This window comes from Pagrus major, chromosome 23 (genome assembly GCF_040436345.1).
Source record: "Pagrus major chromosome 23, Pma_NU_1.0".
In the NCBI taxonomy this organism is placed as follows: Eukaryota; Metazoa; Chordata; class Actinopteri; order Spariformes; family Sparidae; genus Pagrus; species Pagrus major.
Window position 1 is genome coordinate 12,924,326 of NC_133237.1, and position 13,540 is coordinate 12,937,865.

At 40.6% G+C, this 13,540-nt stretch overlaps 1 protein-coding gene across 1 annotated transcript in view; it reads right to left on the minus strand.

The window, feature by feature from the left end:
* Positions 1-13,540, minus strand: part of cacna1ia (calcium voltage-gated channel subunit alpha1 Ia) — a 118,535-nt gene that overhangs the window by 15,392 nt on the left and 89,603 nt on the right. The window contains exons 25-30 of the mRNA XM_073494259.1: positions 12,949-13,100; positions 11,797-11,906; positions 8,134-8,267; positions 7,682-7,752; positions 2,091-2,169; positions 600-721 (exon numbers count right to left, since the gene is read on the minus strand). Of these exons, the coding sequence (XP_073350360.1) occupies positions 600-721; positions 2,091-2,169; positions 7,682-7,752; positions 8,134-8,267; positions 11,797-11,906; positions 12,949-13,100 (668 nt within the window). The remainder of the gene's footprint in view (positions 1-599; positions 722-2,090; positions 2,170-7,681; positions 7,753-8,133; positions 8,268-11,796; positions 11,907-12,948; positions 13,101-13,540) is intronic.

Consider the following 13,540-nt stretch of genomic DNA (forward strand, 5'->3'; position numbering starts at 1 on the left):
ATGTCCTGTGTTTTGCAGTGTAAGGCTCTGGTCACCTTTGCAAAATCTCATTCTCCAAACCAAAAGGCGGCAGCATATCACTAGACTAACAACTAGCTACCATCAGCTAGTCAGCTTAGTTAGCCATGCAGCTAGCAGTTTGGGAGCTCAGAGCAGTGGGGGAGTGCTAGCACAGGAGCTTTGGACTGTGACAGCTAGCTGGTTAGCATGCTAAGTTCAGTAGATATCTCTGCAAGAATACATACACGTCATAACTCATGGAGAGTGAGATTCTTCATGACTGTGAGCAAATTACCTTCACAAAGTGCTGTGTTTGAATTGTAATTTACTAACTATTCTGAACTAATTAAATATTGCCCCTGACAAATACCACCATATTACAGTAAATAAATAACAAGCCAAAACTGGTACTGAAACTAGTAAAAACTAAACTAAAGCTATACATTTTTTACCAATAGAAACAAAGCGGAAATGAGCAAACCCACTCAGGAAAATAACTGAAAGTAACTGAATTCAAAGTAAAAATTAAAAAAACAACAAAAAAAAAAAAGACAAATACAAATAACTCTGATTTGTACACTGTGAATGCATCTTTGTACCTTCATGATGCCATTCCAGTTGTCGCCCGTGGAGACTTGAAACAAGGTAAGGAAAGCCATGCCAAAGTTCTCAAAAGTAGCGTGACGACTCATACCCTCACATGGGTAATCAGGATTGCAAACTGAATATGAGAGTGAGGTGGGTGGAAGGAAGTAGAGGAATAAAAGAAGTTATCAGGTCACAGATAAGAAAGAGGTGAAGAGATAAAGAGAAAGATGGAGAAAGAGAAAATGGGACAGGAAGGGAGCGGGGATAACAAAAGAAGAAAAGATCAACACGTCATTACTCCTTTAAACTGCAGAAACACGCACCATTTCTGTCACTAAGCTGCCTGTGGATGAATGTCCAAACAAGCCAACTCAGTGTAGACACAGTCTGTTATCAAATCAGCAGCAATGTGACCAAAACACTCTATTTGTCTTTGAGCTTATATCCCAAGATAATCTCTGGAATGGCCTCAAGACAGAGACACTTGCATTTGCCACTAATCCTTTCTCCTGCCAAGCTCCAATAGGAAGCAACGTTGCCACTGGCTGCAGCTGCAGCACACAAGGGAGATGTGACAGTTAGAAAGATATATCTTCCAACTTCAATGTGGATATTTTAGGACAGTGCTTATATATCAGAATACTGGAGAGTGGGTTGATTCTCTAATGGCTGTCGGACTGCAGGAGAGAGAACTGATGAAAAAGGAAAAAAAAGATGGAGAGTAAATAAGGACATGTTCAGGCTAAAGTTAATACATGTGATTTGGCTTTTATGTGCACGAAAATGAGAACATGAAAACTGAAAGTCACAATTTTGCTGAGACACACATTGATAAATGTTGATTTTTAATCACCTACATGTATGGGGGTGATGTGTATGTAGACCACATGCTCTGAAACTAGTTGGAAAAGTCCTTTCATCTCTAGTTTTACACATATGTATGAGTATGGGGTGAAAGGATTAGGAGCTTATGCACATTACCACAGATATAATGGTGCACATTGTGTTACATGAGAGATAACACAGTTTCTCAAAAGTTGTAAGTTGTGCCTTGAGATCAAAGAGTAATCCATCCCACTGTACAAGGAAAATCTCTTCAAAACTCAAAATCCTTGAATTAGCTCTGAGGTTCTCCGGCACACAATGGCTCGCTGAAAGCTTCACAGATTGTTCTTTTAAACATTTATCCTATTACACCAGCCGAAATATCCAAACAGTTTATTCACAATAAATAATCAATGTATTATCGAATTTTTATGAATGTGATCTCGGCCGTGCAACTTATTACAATCATAGAGCACAGCCTTGGTTCTTGAGTCTTTAGAAAACTTCTTTTTTAACTAGCAAAGATCACTGAATGAATGTATGGTTTCTCTTAACAGATTTGTAGTTAAACTTGAAAAAAACATCAACAGTATAATATTCTTAATAACGGTTATAATTAAAATGTTAAGCAAAAAAAAAGAGGTTTTATGTGACATAGTCGCGACTGGGACACTTACCAAGTTCTCCAAAAAGCTCTACTCCTAAGGCGGCGTAGATGAAAAACAGCAGCATGAAGAGCAGGCCCAGGTTACCCACCTGCAACACACAAGCACACACACACACAGACCAGACCCAGACACAACACACACACACACACACACACACACACACACACACACACACACACACACAAAGACAGAAGAACATGCACACGTCTTAAACCATTTGACAGCATAACAACAACATAGTGGCTAAGTTTTATGTTCTGGCTATGCTAAATAATCTGGACCAAGAAGTCACTGATAATGGGACCTGTGATAAATCAGTTGTAGACTTGCTTGAGGGTAATTCAACCTTATTTTGAATTTCTATTCAAGTCAGTCATTTTTAAAACAACTAACCACAAGACAAGAATGCCTTTCAAATTGAAAATTCAAACACTGCCACTAAACAAACTGGCAGGAACTCAAACACGATTTGTAATGGCTGTGCATTAAGAATGTCACATAGGACTCCAAATTGTTTCTAGCATGCTGCTCCCACATCCTGCTTACTTCTGCACACCACGGCACAGCTTCCTCTGAGACCTTGATACGACTGAACCCCTGATGCTGTTGTGCATTTCTAAGTTTGGGGTTTTGGGATTTGGCTCGGTTCCACCACAAAACAAACCTTCTGTTCCCACAACTTAACGGTGATGATGATGTTCCACGCTAAACACTCAGGGCAAACTCTAATCCCATCACAGGGAAACAAAACCCAGTCTGCTATTCACTGTTTTTGACACTGTGCTGCTCCACGGGGAATGAGAAAAAGCACCAACAAATAGTTATAATTATTCTCCATGCCGTCTAAAGAGAAGTTTAGTTCACTCCACCTGTTTTTCAGTGGAAAGCTACTGTAAATGTGCAGTTTTCTTTAGAGTTTGGTCTCCGAGTAATGCATCAACACTATGAAAATGACAGAGCCTATTCTAAAGAGATTACACACTGCAGTGCAGACAAAATTTATTAAAGGGGCTGTTCTCAGTCTGAAGCACGGTTTGGCAGGACTATCTATAGTCAGGCCTAGCTGTAAAAGAAAAGTCATGGTGGAAATGAATGTTTAATCATAAAACCTGGTTTGGAGGGAAGGCTCTCAGTAAATAGGAGCCAAGTTATGATTGTGATTGGACTGAAGTTACACTAAATTGAACTAAAATGAGATTTCAGAGCAACCATGTCTTTTTTACTCAAGGGATAAATACCTTTGTTTACATGTTTTCTCCTCTACTTTGAAATCCACTAAAAACTCAGCAGGAGTTTACTATTATTCACTTTTAAATGCTGCTCAAGGCTTTAGAATAAATGGCCTGATATGATTCACTTGGTTAGTCTATGAAGGTCAATTCTTCACTTAAAGGAAGAGCTGCAGAAGGTGGTGAAAAAAAGAACAAAATACCTTCATCCATGTAACACAATAGAAGTGTTTAGCAGCACCTACATTATTGAAATATTAAAGTTAACTTTTTATGTAGACAAATACGCTCCATTACACGCAGAACAGTCTGATGAGTCCCTTTGGACTGAAAGTAATGGAGGTAATTGCCTTCCAACCTTTCATTTGAATTCTGTAATAATTCTTAATGCGACTGTTCTGGGGTTTGTCTCAACTACATCTCTTAAGTTAGTGCTATCCTGCCCTGTGTGCTTAACAATCTGTTCTTCCTAATGGCCTGGGCCTATATGGGATCCAGGACAAGGATAAATAACTGGATGAAAATAAGCATGGGCTGTCCACAGATTTTGTTGTCTTTTGTAAATGTGATGATCTGAGGTGAGAGAGCACAGGTGAAAACATTGGACTTTCATGTACAGGTCAATTTTGAGTTTTGGGGCTATTTTGCTTCTATAATTTTTTCAGATGAGTCAAAGTACATGCCACATACATTTTTCACAAAGATGATTTCTGTGAGTTTACTTAAATCTTATCATGCTGATGTATGTTAAAGTGTTTATGTTTGGTTTTCTTTAGTTATTTTATGCTATGAAAATCATCACATCTTGATGAGCCCTGCTCTAATTGAATCGTCAGGGTGTATGGGCAGGAACTCGACACTAGGGTTGCACAATTTGGTCAAAAAGCGATACAGCGATTATTTTGAAAGATATTGCAATTGCGATATAATTCAGAATTAATATGGATGATTAAATTTTACATCACAATTTTCAAAAAACTAGAAAAATCATGATAATGTGGCATTTCTCCTGGTCTCTGCCAAACACACGTTTTATTACATCTGGAGAACAAGCTTTGTAGGCCAGAGCATCTCTGCAGCACTACAAAATTTCATTAAAACGCTGTTTTTGTGGCAAATTACCTTTATAAAATAATTGCAGTTCTTGTGATTTGGATATTACACCTAGTTAAATTGCGATTTTGATTATTTTGTGATTAATTGTGCAGCCCTACTCGATACCATCACTCCACTACCCAATCATTACTGCGATGTCTCTGGCTCCAAATGAGGTCACTAGTGCAGGCTGGCAGCGCTCGTATCCGGGATATTTTGGGCTCATTTTAGCACAGTGGGAGGAGGTGGAGAACCATCGTCCATCTTTATATGTCAATGTTTTTAGTTCAGATTTATGTTCTGGAAATGTATGCAGATTAACAAATGTTTAATTAAGACAGTCTCATTTTGCTAAATACAAAATAAAAAAAACTTGTAATAAAAAAAATTATTGTCTTAATATAAGTAAGCAACAAGGGAAGTTTCATGGTAATATCTATTTAGGGGAGTCATGATTTTGACTGTAACTCGAAAATCGATCAAAATGAAATCACATTCAAAAGCAGGATTCTCCCAGTATTTTTTTTCTCTCCACCTGCACCTACTTGTACACATCCAGTGAACATTTTGAGGGAAAAAAAAGACAACACAGCGAGCTTACCAGTAGCCTGCAGCTACACTGTAAGGCACTTATCCTGTGGCCATGAGGATGATCAACTGAGTGGTACCTGGGGTAAATTTTGACAGATGTTGGCTATCTTCTCTTTGATTTGTTTGGGTAGAGGGTTTACTCGGGACAGATTCAAGAAACCAAACTTTTTTTTTTTCAACTCTTTATTTTTGTTGAATATTAATCGAGCTTGCCTAACCATAACCTGCAAAAAGCCACCAGGATGAAGTCAAGGTGGTGTTGTTAAAAAAAACTTATAAAGAATATCTTGCAAATGTAAATTATAGCGCTCAGGGCATAAAACAAATGATCTGTTCATCAATTGTGACAACATGAAATCTATCATTTAAATCTTTTTATCCTCTTCACCTGTAGTGTCTCACCTTATAAGGACAGAGACCAACATTCTCAACATCAATTATTTAAGTTGAATCCGAATAGTTTCACAGGGGACGGCAGTCCCAAAGCACAAATGGCATCCCATCTGGTGTCCACATCTGCCTCAGGCTATTCTGGAGGTTTCTCAGCCATTCACAGAGAAGCGATAAAACAACTGGCTTGACTTTAGTGCCAACATGATGTCGGCTATTAGTGTTAGTAAACGGTGTGTTGCAGCCATTTTACACAAGTCAGCGAGGAGGATAATGGAGGATGCTTGTGGGTTAGATGACTCTCTCTTTGTAAAGACAAACTATAAAAATACATTTCTCCTAACATGTCAGTGAGCTATTAAGCTCATTCACCCATTTAGTCTGAGTGTTTGGATCCTTCATTACATCTCCATGTCCTGTCAAGGCCTATTAAATATATACACAGCTTCCCATCACGTTTCATCTCATGAATTATTATTCTAACAGACATCTGTCGCCGTGTGCCCTGATGGCATTATTCATATTCCTTGCCTTCTCATACCAATAGCTGTGTATTTGTCTGTTCCTTTGTTCTGCTGTATCATGAAGCCTTTGTTGAAATGTCAATACTGTCCTCAATATCCTATGTGATGTAATAAAGAAATGTTGGCAGCTCGCCATTTAATTTTCACAGTGAAATATAGCAGAATATCACCTCAGGTTAATATCTCGCCAGGTATATCGCTTTCACTCTCACTCTGTCAGTACCTCAATATGCACACACACCCATACGCAGAGACAGAGACCTCCTGGAATTGTTTAATTAGCCCCAGTTTTAATTACCTCCCCTGGTGCCCTTGGGATAGTGCAAAGGGCTCAGTGTTAATGAGAGGGGGATCAATAGAAAAGAAAGACAAGGAATCTGTTCTCCCTCACCTCTGCCTGCCCTCCTTTCACCACACCACCTGTTTCCCTCTGTTTGCTTCATCTTACTGTTGATGGTCAATGGGTCAGACTGTGTGTGTGTGCGTATATGACTGTGTGGCTGCACGCCCATTAATGAGGCTCTACGCTAGTGTTTGCATCAAACCTTCCTGTCTAGACAACTGCTTTCCTTTTGAGGAACTGTTCAACATTTTGGGAAATACGCCAATGAGACGATTGATACTATTACATCTGCAGTAAATTTGTAGCTAGGCAGCACAGCCAGTTAGCTTAGTTTCATTCATATCTATTTGTTCAGATTAAACGAGCAAGATGCGTTAGTAAGTGGGTTTAAGAGATGTTAGTAGGCAGATTTGTTACACCCCACTCTGAGGTCACCCATTGGTTTGTGAACTATTGTTTTTGGAGCCAAGATACTGTGGTCCAAGACCATAATTCAGAAAATGAACATCATGCTGTGTTGAAGAAAACTAGCAAAACTAGCAACCATAAACTCATTAGATAAGTGTTTACTGAGGTAATAAATCAAGTGAGACGAAGAGTCATTTTCTCATAGGCTTACATACAGTTTGACTTCTGCAACCAGTGAAGTCACAAAGAATACAGGTTGAAGGCACTTCCACATTGGCTTCACTTTCACAGACCGGAAAGCTAAGTCCATATTTTCTACAGTCAATGCTTTCACAAATACATCAGTGAGTAGAATACAGCAAATACAGCTTCAGGGAAAGGCTCTGGATTAATAAACACTGAGTCTTGATGAAGGCATGAACATGAGGCCGGATAAAAAACAACATACTGACATTTAAATATAATATAAATGTAAAATGTACACAACAAAACTGTATTTTTTCTCTCGTCTCCTTTTTTTCCTTAATTCATGACGCTATGCTTCAAAGCAAACATGCACTACTTCCAGACACTAAGCAGAGTGAGCAAAGATGCATTCTGGGTATTCTGACACTGGGACGACCTAGAAACTGTCTGACTCTGAGGACATTTCACCACCAAATGAACTACAGAATGCTGTAAGAAGCTCCCACTGTTTCTAGCACACTGTGGCCACAGCGGGAGTCTGGGTGCTCTCCATGGTGCTGAAAGTGAAAACAAGACAAGCCTACTATGTGTGTATGTGCGCACATGTGTTGGTGTGCGAGTCTTCCAGCCTGTGGCATGAATGAGTCATCTATTAGAGTTGCCTACAGGCCAACAGAGGAACAGAATGGGTGGGCTAGTAGCACTCTGGCTATTGAATGGAATTGCAAAACTCTCTGTGGGAATGTGGAGTGTGAGTCTGTGAGGGGGAAAAAAAGGGAAAGACAGTTTTTGTCACTGTGTGTGTGTGTGTGTGTGTGTGTGTGTGCATGGTACCTGAGGCAGGGCTTGGACCACCGTATCCAGCAGGGCTCTCATTCCTGTTGCCATTTTCAGCAGTTTCAGCACTGTGTGTGTGTCAGAGAGACAAAGAGAAATTTTAAGTGTGGCCATTTAGGGGGAAATCCCTCAGGTTCAATTACAGACTAAATGGGAAACATGAAACTGTGTAAAGGTCAGTTCTTAATTTACACCCTGTTTAACACAGTCACACACACACACGTGCCTGCACACACAAGAACAGCCCTTTAGAAATGAGCTGCTATGCTACAGCTAACTGGCCAGTGAAAGTTGATTACAGGCTCAAGAGTTATATTTTAACACACCATTAAGATCAAGTCAATATTCTGTTTCACTGAAAGCATTTACAGGAAGTGTGGCTGGGGTAAATAAGGCTTGTGAGCGAGTGTGTACATGTGCGTATTTCACACGTGTAGTGGTGCGTGTACCTCGAGCTATCCTCAGTACTCTCATGATCCTGATGATAGTGGGGTTGATGGGCAGGGCAGCACTGATCTCAATCTCCTCCAGGGTGATGCCCATCACTGACAGAAGCACAATGGCCAAGTCCAACTGGTTCCACCTAGCACCAGCACACACACACACACTCATGTGATGGAGGAAGGTGCACAAGGGCATTGCAACACACATGCACACAGAGAAAACAGAAACACACATACATATGTTACATACAGATGTTCACTTGGTGAAGTCCTACACTCAGGGCTGTCTGAAAGGTTCTGACCCTAACTATACAAAGAGGTACGTAGTTAATTATCCATTACCTTTCAACTCATTGCTCTCTTTTACACATTTCTACCAGTGATGCTACAGAGCTTCATCCCCAAAAGCCCTTGATAAATCCATCATGTGCAGCAAAATGCTTGTCATATAATTGCTTGAGCACAGATGGGAAACAGATGTTGCCAAATCAGATGAATTTGTTGGGAATCAAAGAGTTTGAAGTCACCGTATTCATCGCAACATCTAAGTTCAGGGAAGCCGTTGACCTGATGCAACTATGCCACTACTATAACATGCTTTTATTTGCTTTTGCGTATCCTTTATCGCCTCATGTAATCGCTTCAGGGGGTATTGTAGTCCTTATTTATCTCCTGAGTTTTTGGAAGACAGTCAGTGGGTTAACATCTTCTGTGAAATCACAAAGCTGGCCCTAAAGCTGTGCAGTTTTTATGGAGGATGCTAAATCAGGTGCACATCTGATCCGCGTTCACAAAGCGAGGCACCCAGAGTGCTAAAACATTTGCCACTGCCAATCCATTTGTCAGAATGCTTGCCAAACTCTCTCATTTAAATGCCAATGAGAGCAGTGTATCAACCGCCGCCCGTGACTCATTATCATCTTGCACGTGATTGTGTTTCCCTCTGTTGTCAGGGCCTGCCTGTGTCTCTACTTCTTTTTCACATATTTGTTACAGGCACGTTATCATCTGTGGTTGCAGTGATACAGACCCTTAAAGGGATGGTTTGGGTTTTTTGAAGTGGGGTAGGAGGTGCTTATCCTTGGTAAATGTCCTACAGTAGATGGCAGCCTGCATGCTCCCAGTTTGGAGAAACAGACAGGAGCACTGGTAAGGAAGCTACAGTAAGCAATGTACTTAACCACCTAAAAAGACGGCCCACACTATATTTAGAATGTTTTCACCATGTTACCTTGCCTGTAAAACAGCTCTCTCTAATGGGACACTGAAGCCATAATAACAGTAATTTTACTTTGCAGAATGAGGGAGTTGCTAGTCAACTGCTGCCTCGATCTGTTAGTTTGTGTGAATCCGAACAAACCCTTTAAAACACCGAAGTCTGAAGGCTTTGAAGAAAGCGATATAGCTCCCTGTCAGAAAAGGCTGTCTGAGGGCAGGGCAAGGCAAGGCGGTGAAAATATACTAAATATAGCGTACAGTTGGAGTGGGACTAAAGAGCGTCCAACTCGCCTCCAGTGATGTGTCATGACCATGGCCAACCTGTGTCAACGCCCCTTCTCCCCGTCAAACAAGCCTGTGTCAGGATAGCGATACTTAACTTATATATGTGTGGGAAACTTGACACAAAGGTGTTCTTGAAAGTCTCTGTGTGTTCAGCTCTCAGTACTTTTGTGTCTTGTAACTAAATCTCTGATTTTGCTGCTTTATAATAAAAGCTTTCAAATAACTAAATTGGGGGGGGGGCTTTTACTGTGAAAAAATTATGGAAATGAAACGTGTGTTTAACCTAATTAGCTGAGCTTTTTCAGAGGCTATTCTTCAATAATACTGTGGGGAAAAGAGAATTTACAATTGACCACAGAAATGAGTCAAGTCGAGCCAGCACACATAGGGAAAAGCCCAATATCTGGAAATAATTACCTTATACAGCCTCACTCCTAAAAAACAAAAGTATCCCTTCAAGGCTGAAGACGGCAGCTCCCTTTGTTCATATTTGCATAATAATGTTCCTTAAAATCACTTTAACACATCAGAGTCAAAGGAACAAACTAACTCACCTGATAAAGATGCACCTGTTACTCCTCCAAAGGCACATTTAATGTGGACTTTCATATCTCCTTGACTGCCCCAGACCTTTAAACATCTACACATCTACAGTACACACACACAAACACACACACACACCTGCAGACTTACCAGTGCATGGTGACACTTGTGGCAGTGTGTTTGTGCGTTACCACCTACTCCATTGACCCAGTTCTAAAGCTGACCCCAGACTATAAATCACACTATGCACAATGACTGCTCACGGCTGTTGCTGACACTACATAAAAAGAGACGAAGTGCCAGCTGGTAAGCGTGTGATAAATTCTCTCAATATCCGCCCATCTCTTTCTCATTTCATCACTCATTTGCCCTCCTCCTTTTTTTTCTTTGATCAGTCCAGCTTCCCCTCCTATATATTATCAGATTCTTCCTCAGCCACCTCATTTCTCTTAACCGTTTCTCCTTATCCTCTTTCTCTCCTGGCTAACTAAAATAGGTCAATGACATTAAAGTACCATCAGTGTAATATAAGCTCCCAAATCTGTTTCTGCCTTTAATTAGTCACCACACAGCCCTGAAAAGAATAAGACATCAGTCTCGTCACTGTGCACATTTGGGTGAGTGACGAATCAATTAGTCTGAGCTCTGAGTGAATGAATGTGGGAGTACTGAGGTGTGTTTCTCATGGAGGTCAAACAAAGGTGAATACAGTGAGTTGGAGAAATGGAAAGCACAGGAGTGTAACAAGCAGAGAGCTAATAGACTGTTCATTTTAGTTAGTAGAATGATACTGCAGGTTAACACTTTCTTTTTTCAATCTGCCTGATATTGTACGAGATCAATAAATGACCACAAAGAATAACTCATTAATTACACATTAAGGGGTTAATTGAAAAGGAATTATAGTTTGTACTTACAATTTAAATTAACTTCATAGGAAATGAAATAAGGGGAAGAAGGCTAATCACTATAAAGGAAACTGTAAATTCTTACGTCTTACTGTGATAATGAGGACATTTCACAGAACTGATCATTGTCAGGAAATCTGTATTTGCACCACAATAAGCTAGTCAACTTAATAACACATATTTCAACATATTTCATAATCCTCTATGTCGTTAAAGCTGTTATCCCCTATTCCATTTATAATGATCAAAGCAAAAGGCGGATTTGTGCAGCCATTACACTTTGAGCTAAATAACTGTTTATTATGGCACTATTTATATTATATGTTATTTCAGAAGATTATAGCATGTGCCTGGAACCCCCGATAGTCTTTTCTAATGCTTAATTTTCACATCAAATATGAGATAAGTGACTGAGCTGAATAGACAAAAACATAGAGTAACTATTTTGAAATGTAAAGCCCTTTTTGCAGTAATCCAAAGGGCGCTTGTGTTTTCAGAAAAGAAAAGCTGATGACAATCGTCACACAGGTACAGTACAGTCTGCCTCTGGACAACAGATTAACAAATCCCACAGCGGATGGATGAGTTCTGCACTGACACCAAGCTGTCAAGCTGCATTAGTATAGCGCTACAAATAAACACACAGACACACTTCCATGGGAGGCAGAAAGGGAAACGCTCTCATACACAATCACGCTGCCAACACACACTGTACCTTTCTTTGAAGAAGCGGCGAAAGCCGAAGGCGATGAGTTTGAGTACTGATTCCAGCACAAAAGTGGAGGTGAAGAAATAGTTGCAGTACTTCAGGGCGAGATCCAAAGACTGGGGAGAGAGAGTAAAAAAATAGGGGCATGTGTGTATGTGTGTGTGTGTGTGTGTGTGTGTGTGTGTGTGCATTTGCATGTGCAATGGGGTAGAGTGGAGTATCAGCAGTATCAGCAGGGAAAACAGGTACATTTGGAAGTGTTCCCATTGTTGGTAGAGTAAAACCAAGCATGCCAGAAGCAAAAACAGAGCATCTTCCATTCATAGCAGCACACACACACACACACGCGCACACACACGCGCACACACACACACACACACACACACACACACACACACACGATGTCCCCAAACAAAAACAAATTCTTAAGCGAAATTATATTTGCAGAGTATTAAAATATTCCAGAGACAAGCCTGTTTTAACATCCAGCCCAGCTCCACGTTGCTGCAGAGACTGCAGATTATTTTCCCCGGCTGTTGTCTCCTTTCATAAATAGAGCTGTGGCTTCTAACAAGTGGGAGGCTGCCAAATGTCAGAAGCAACAACTGACGAATACAGCCAAGACCTGTGATATTTATCTGATGCCCGGTCAGTTTGAGAAAGCTTGCTCCATTTTAAAAAGGTCAAACGGGCATCTTATCTCAAGGATAATCACTTCTCTCCTTCACAAAAAATGCTATCAGAACCTCCATTCATCACACATGAATGGACAGATACGTGTACTGTACGGCTAACACCACTCTGACAGCAGCCCACGTCAAATCAGCGGTGCAATCACAGGTCCTTTGTGCTGACTGCAGTTACTCACAACACATGCTACAGTTTCATGGTGGTGGACCAGTCAGTGGTTTCACACACTGTATCTTTTTAAGATGCCGCTCTTTGGGGAATGGAAGGCTTTATGTAAGGGTTGCAGTCGGATTTGACAGACATTAATACTCTGCACGGTCCGTCTCCCCTTTATCATCTAACATACATCCACAGACACAAACACAAACACACAACTGGACCTGTGCCCCCTGCACTCCCCAGCGTTAGTTCCTACACTGCTATACACACCCCAAATACGCGTTTGCACACACAGGTAAATGTTCTTACATGAGGTTGATTGTAGTGCTCTAAGGACATGGTGATGACGTTGATGCAGATGATGAAGGTGATGATGAGGTCCAGGTAGTGGTTTGTGCACAGTGTGTGGATCATCAGGCGCACTTTGCCATAATTGGAATAGTAGGGCAGCTTCTGGGCTTCTGTTGATAGAAAATATATCAGTGGAGCTTTAAAACATATTTTCAAACAGAAATCGTTGTTAGTTAAAAAAAAGAACGAGACCCCGTGTCCGTATAACGTTTTATTCGTGCAATTCTAGCAGCACTTATGTTATTAGTTATGTGTAGTTGTGTAGTTCATTGTTATAGGCATCATGTCCTCTTCTAGCTAAAACCGATGTAATGTTTGTTGGGCACTTTCACTTTGAATTTTCAGGTGGTGCAACTTATCCTATCTCAGATGTGGTAGGATTGTCACCCACCACCCTGGTAACCGACAAAATGGATGTAAAAGCTTGTCCTGGCCGTGTCTGTCTATCCAGAACTTTATATATCAGAGAGAAGAACATAACAGAGACAGAAAAGCTAATTTTGAGCAGATCAGACCACTGACTGTTGCTGGAGAGTGCTGTGCTTTTATC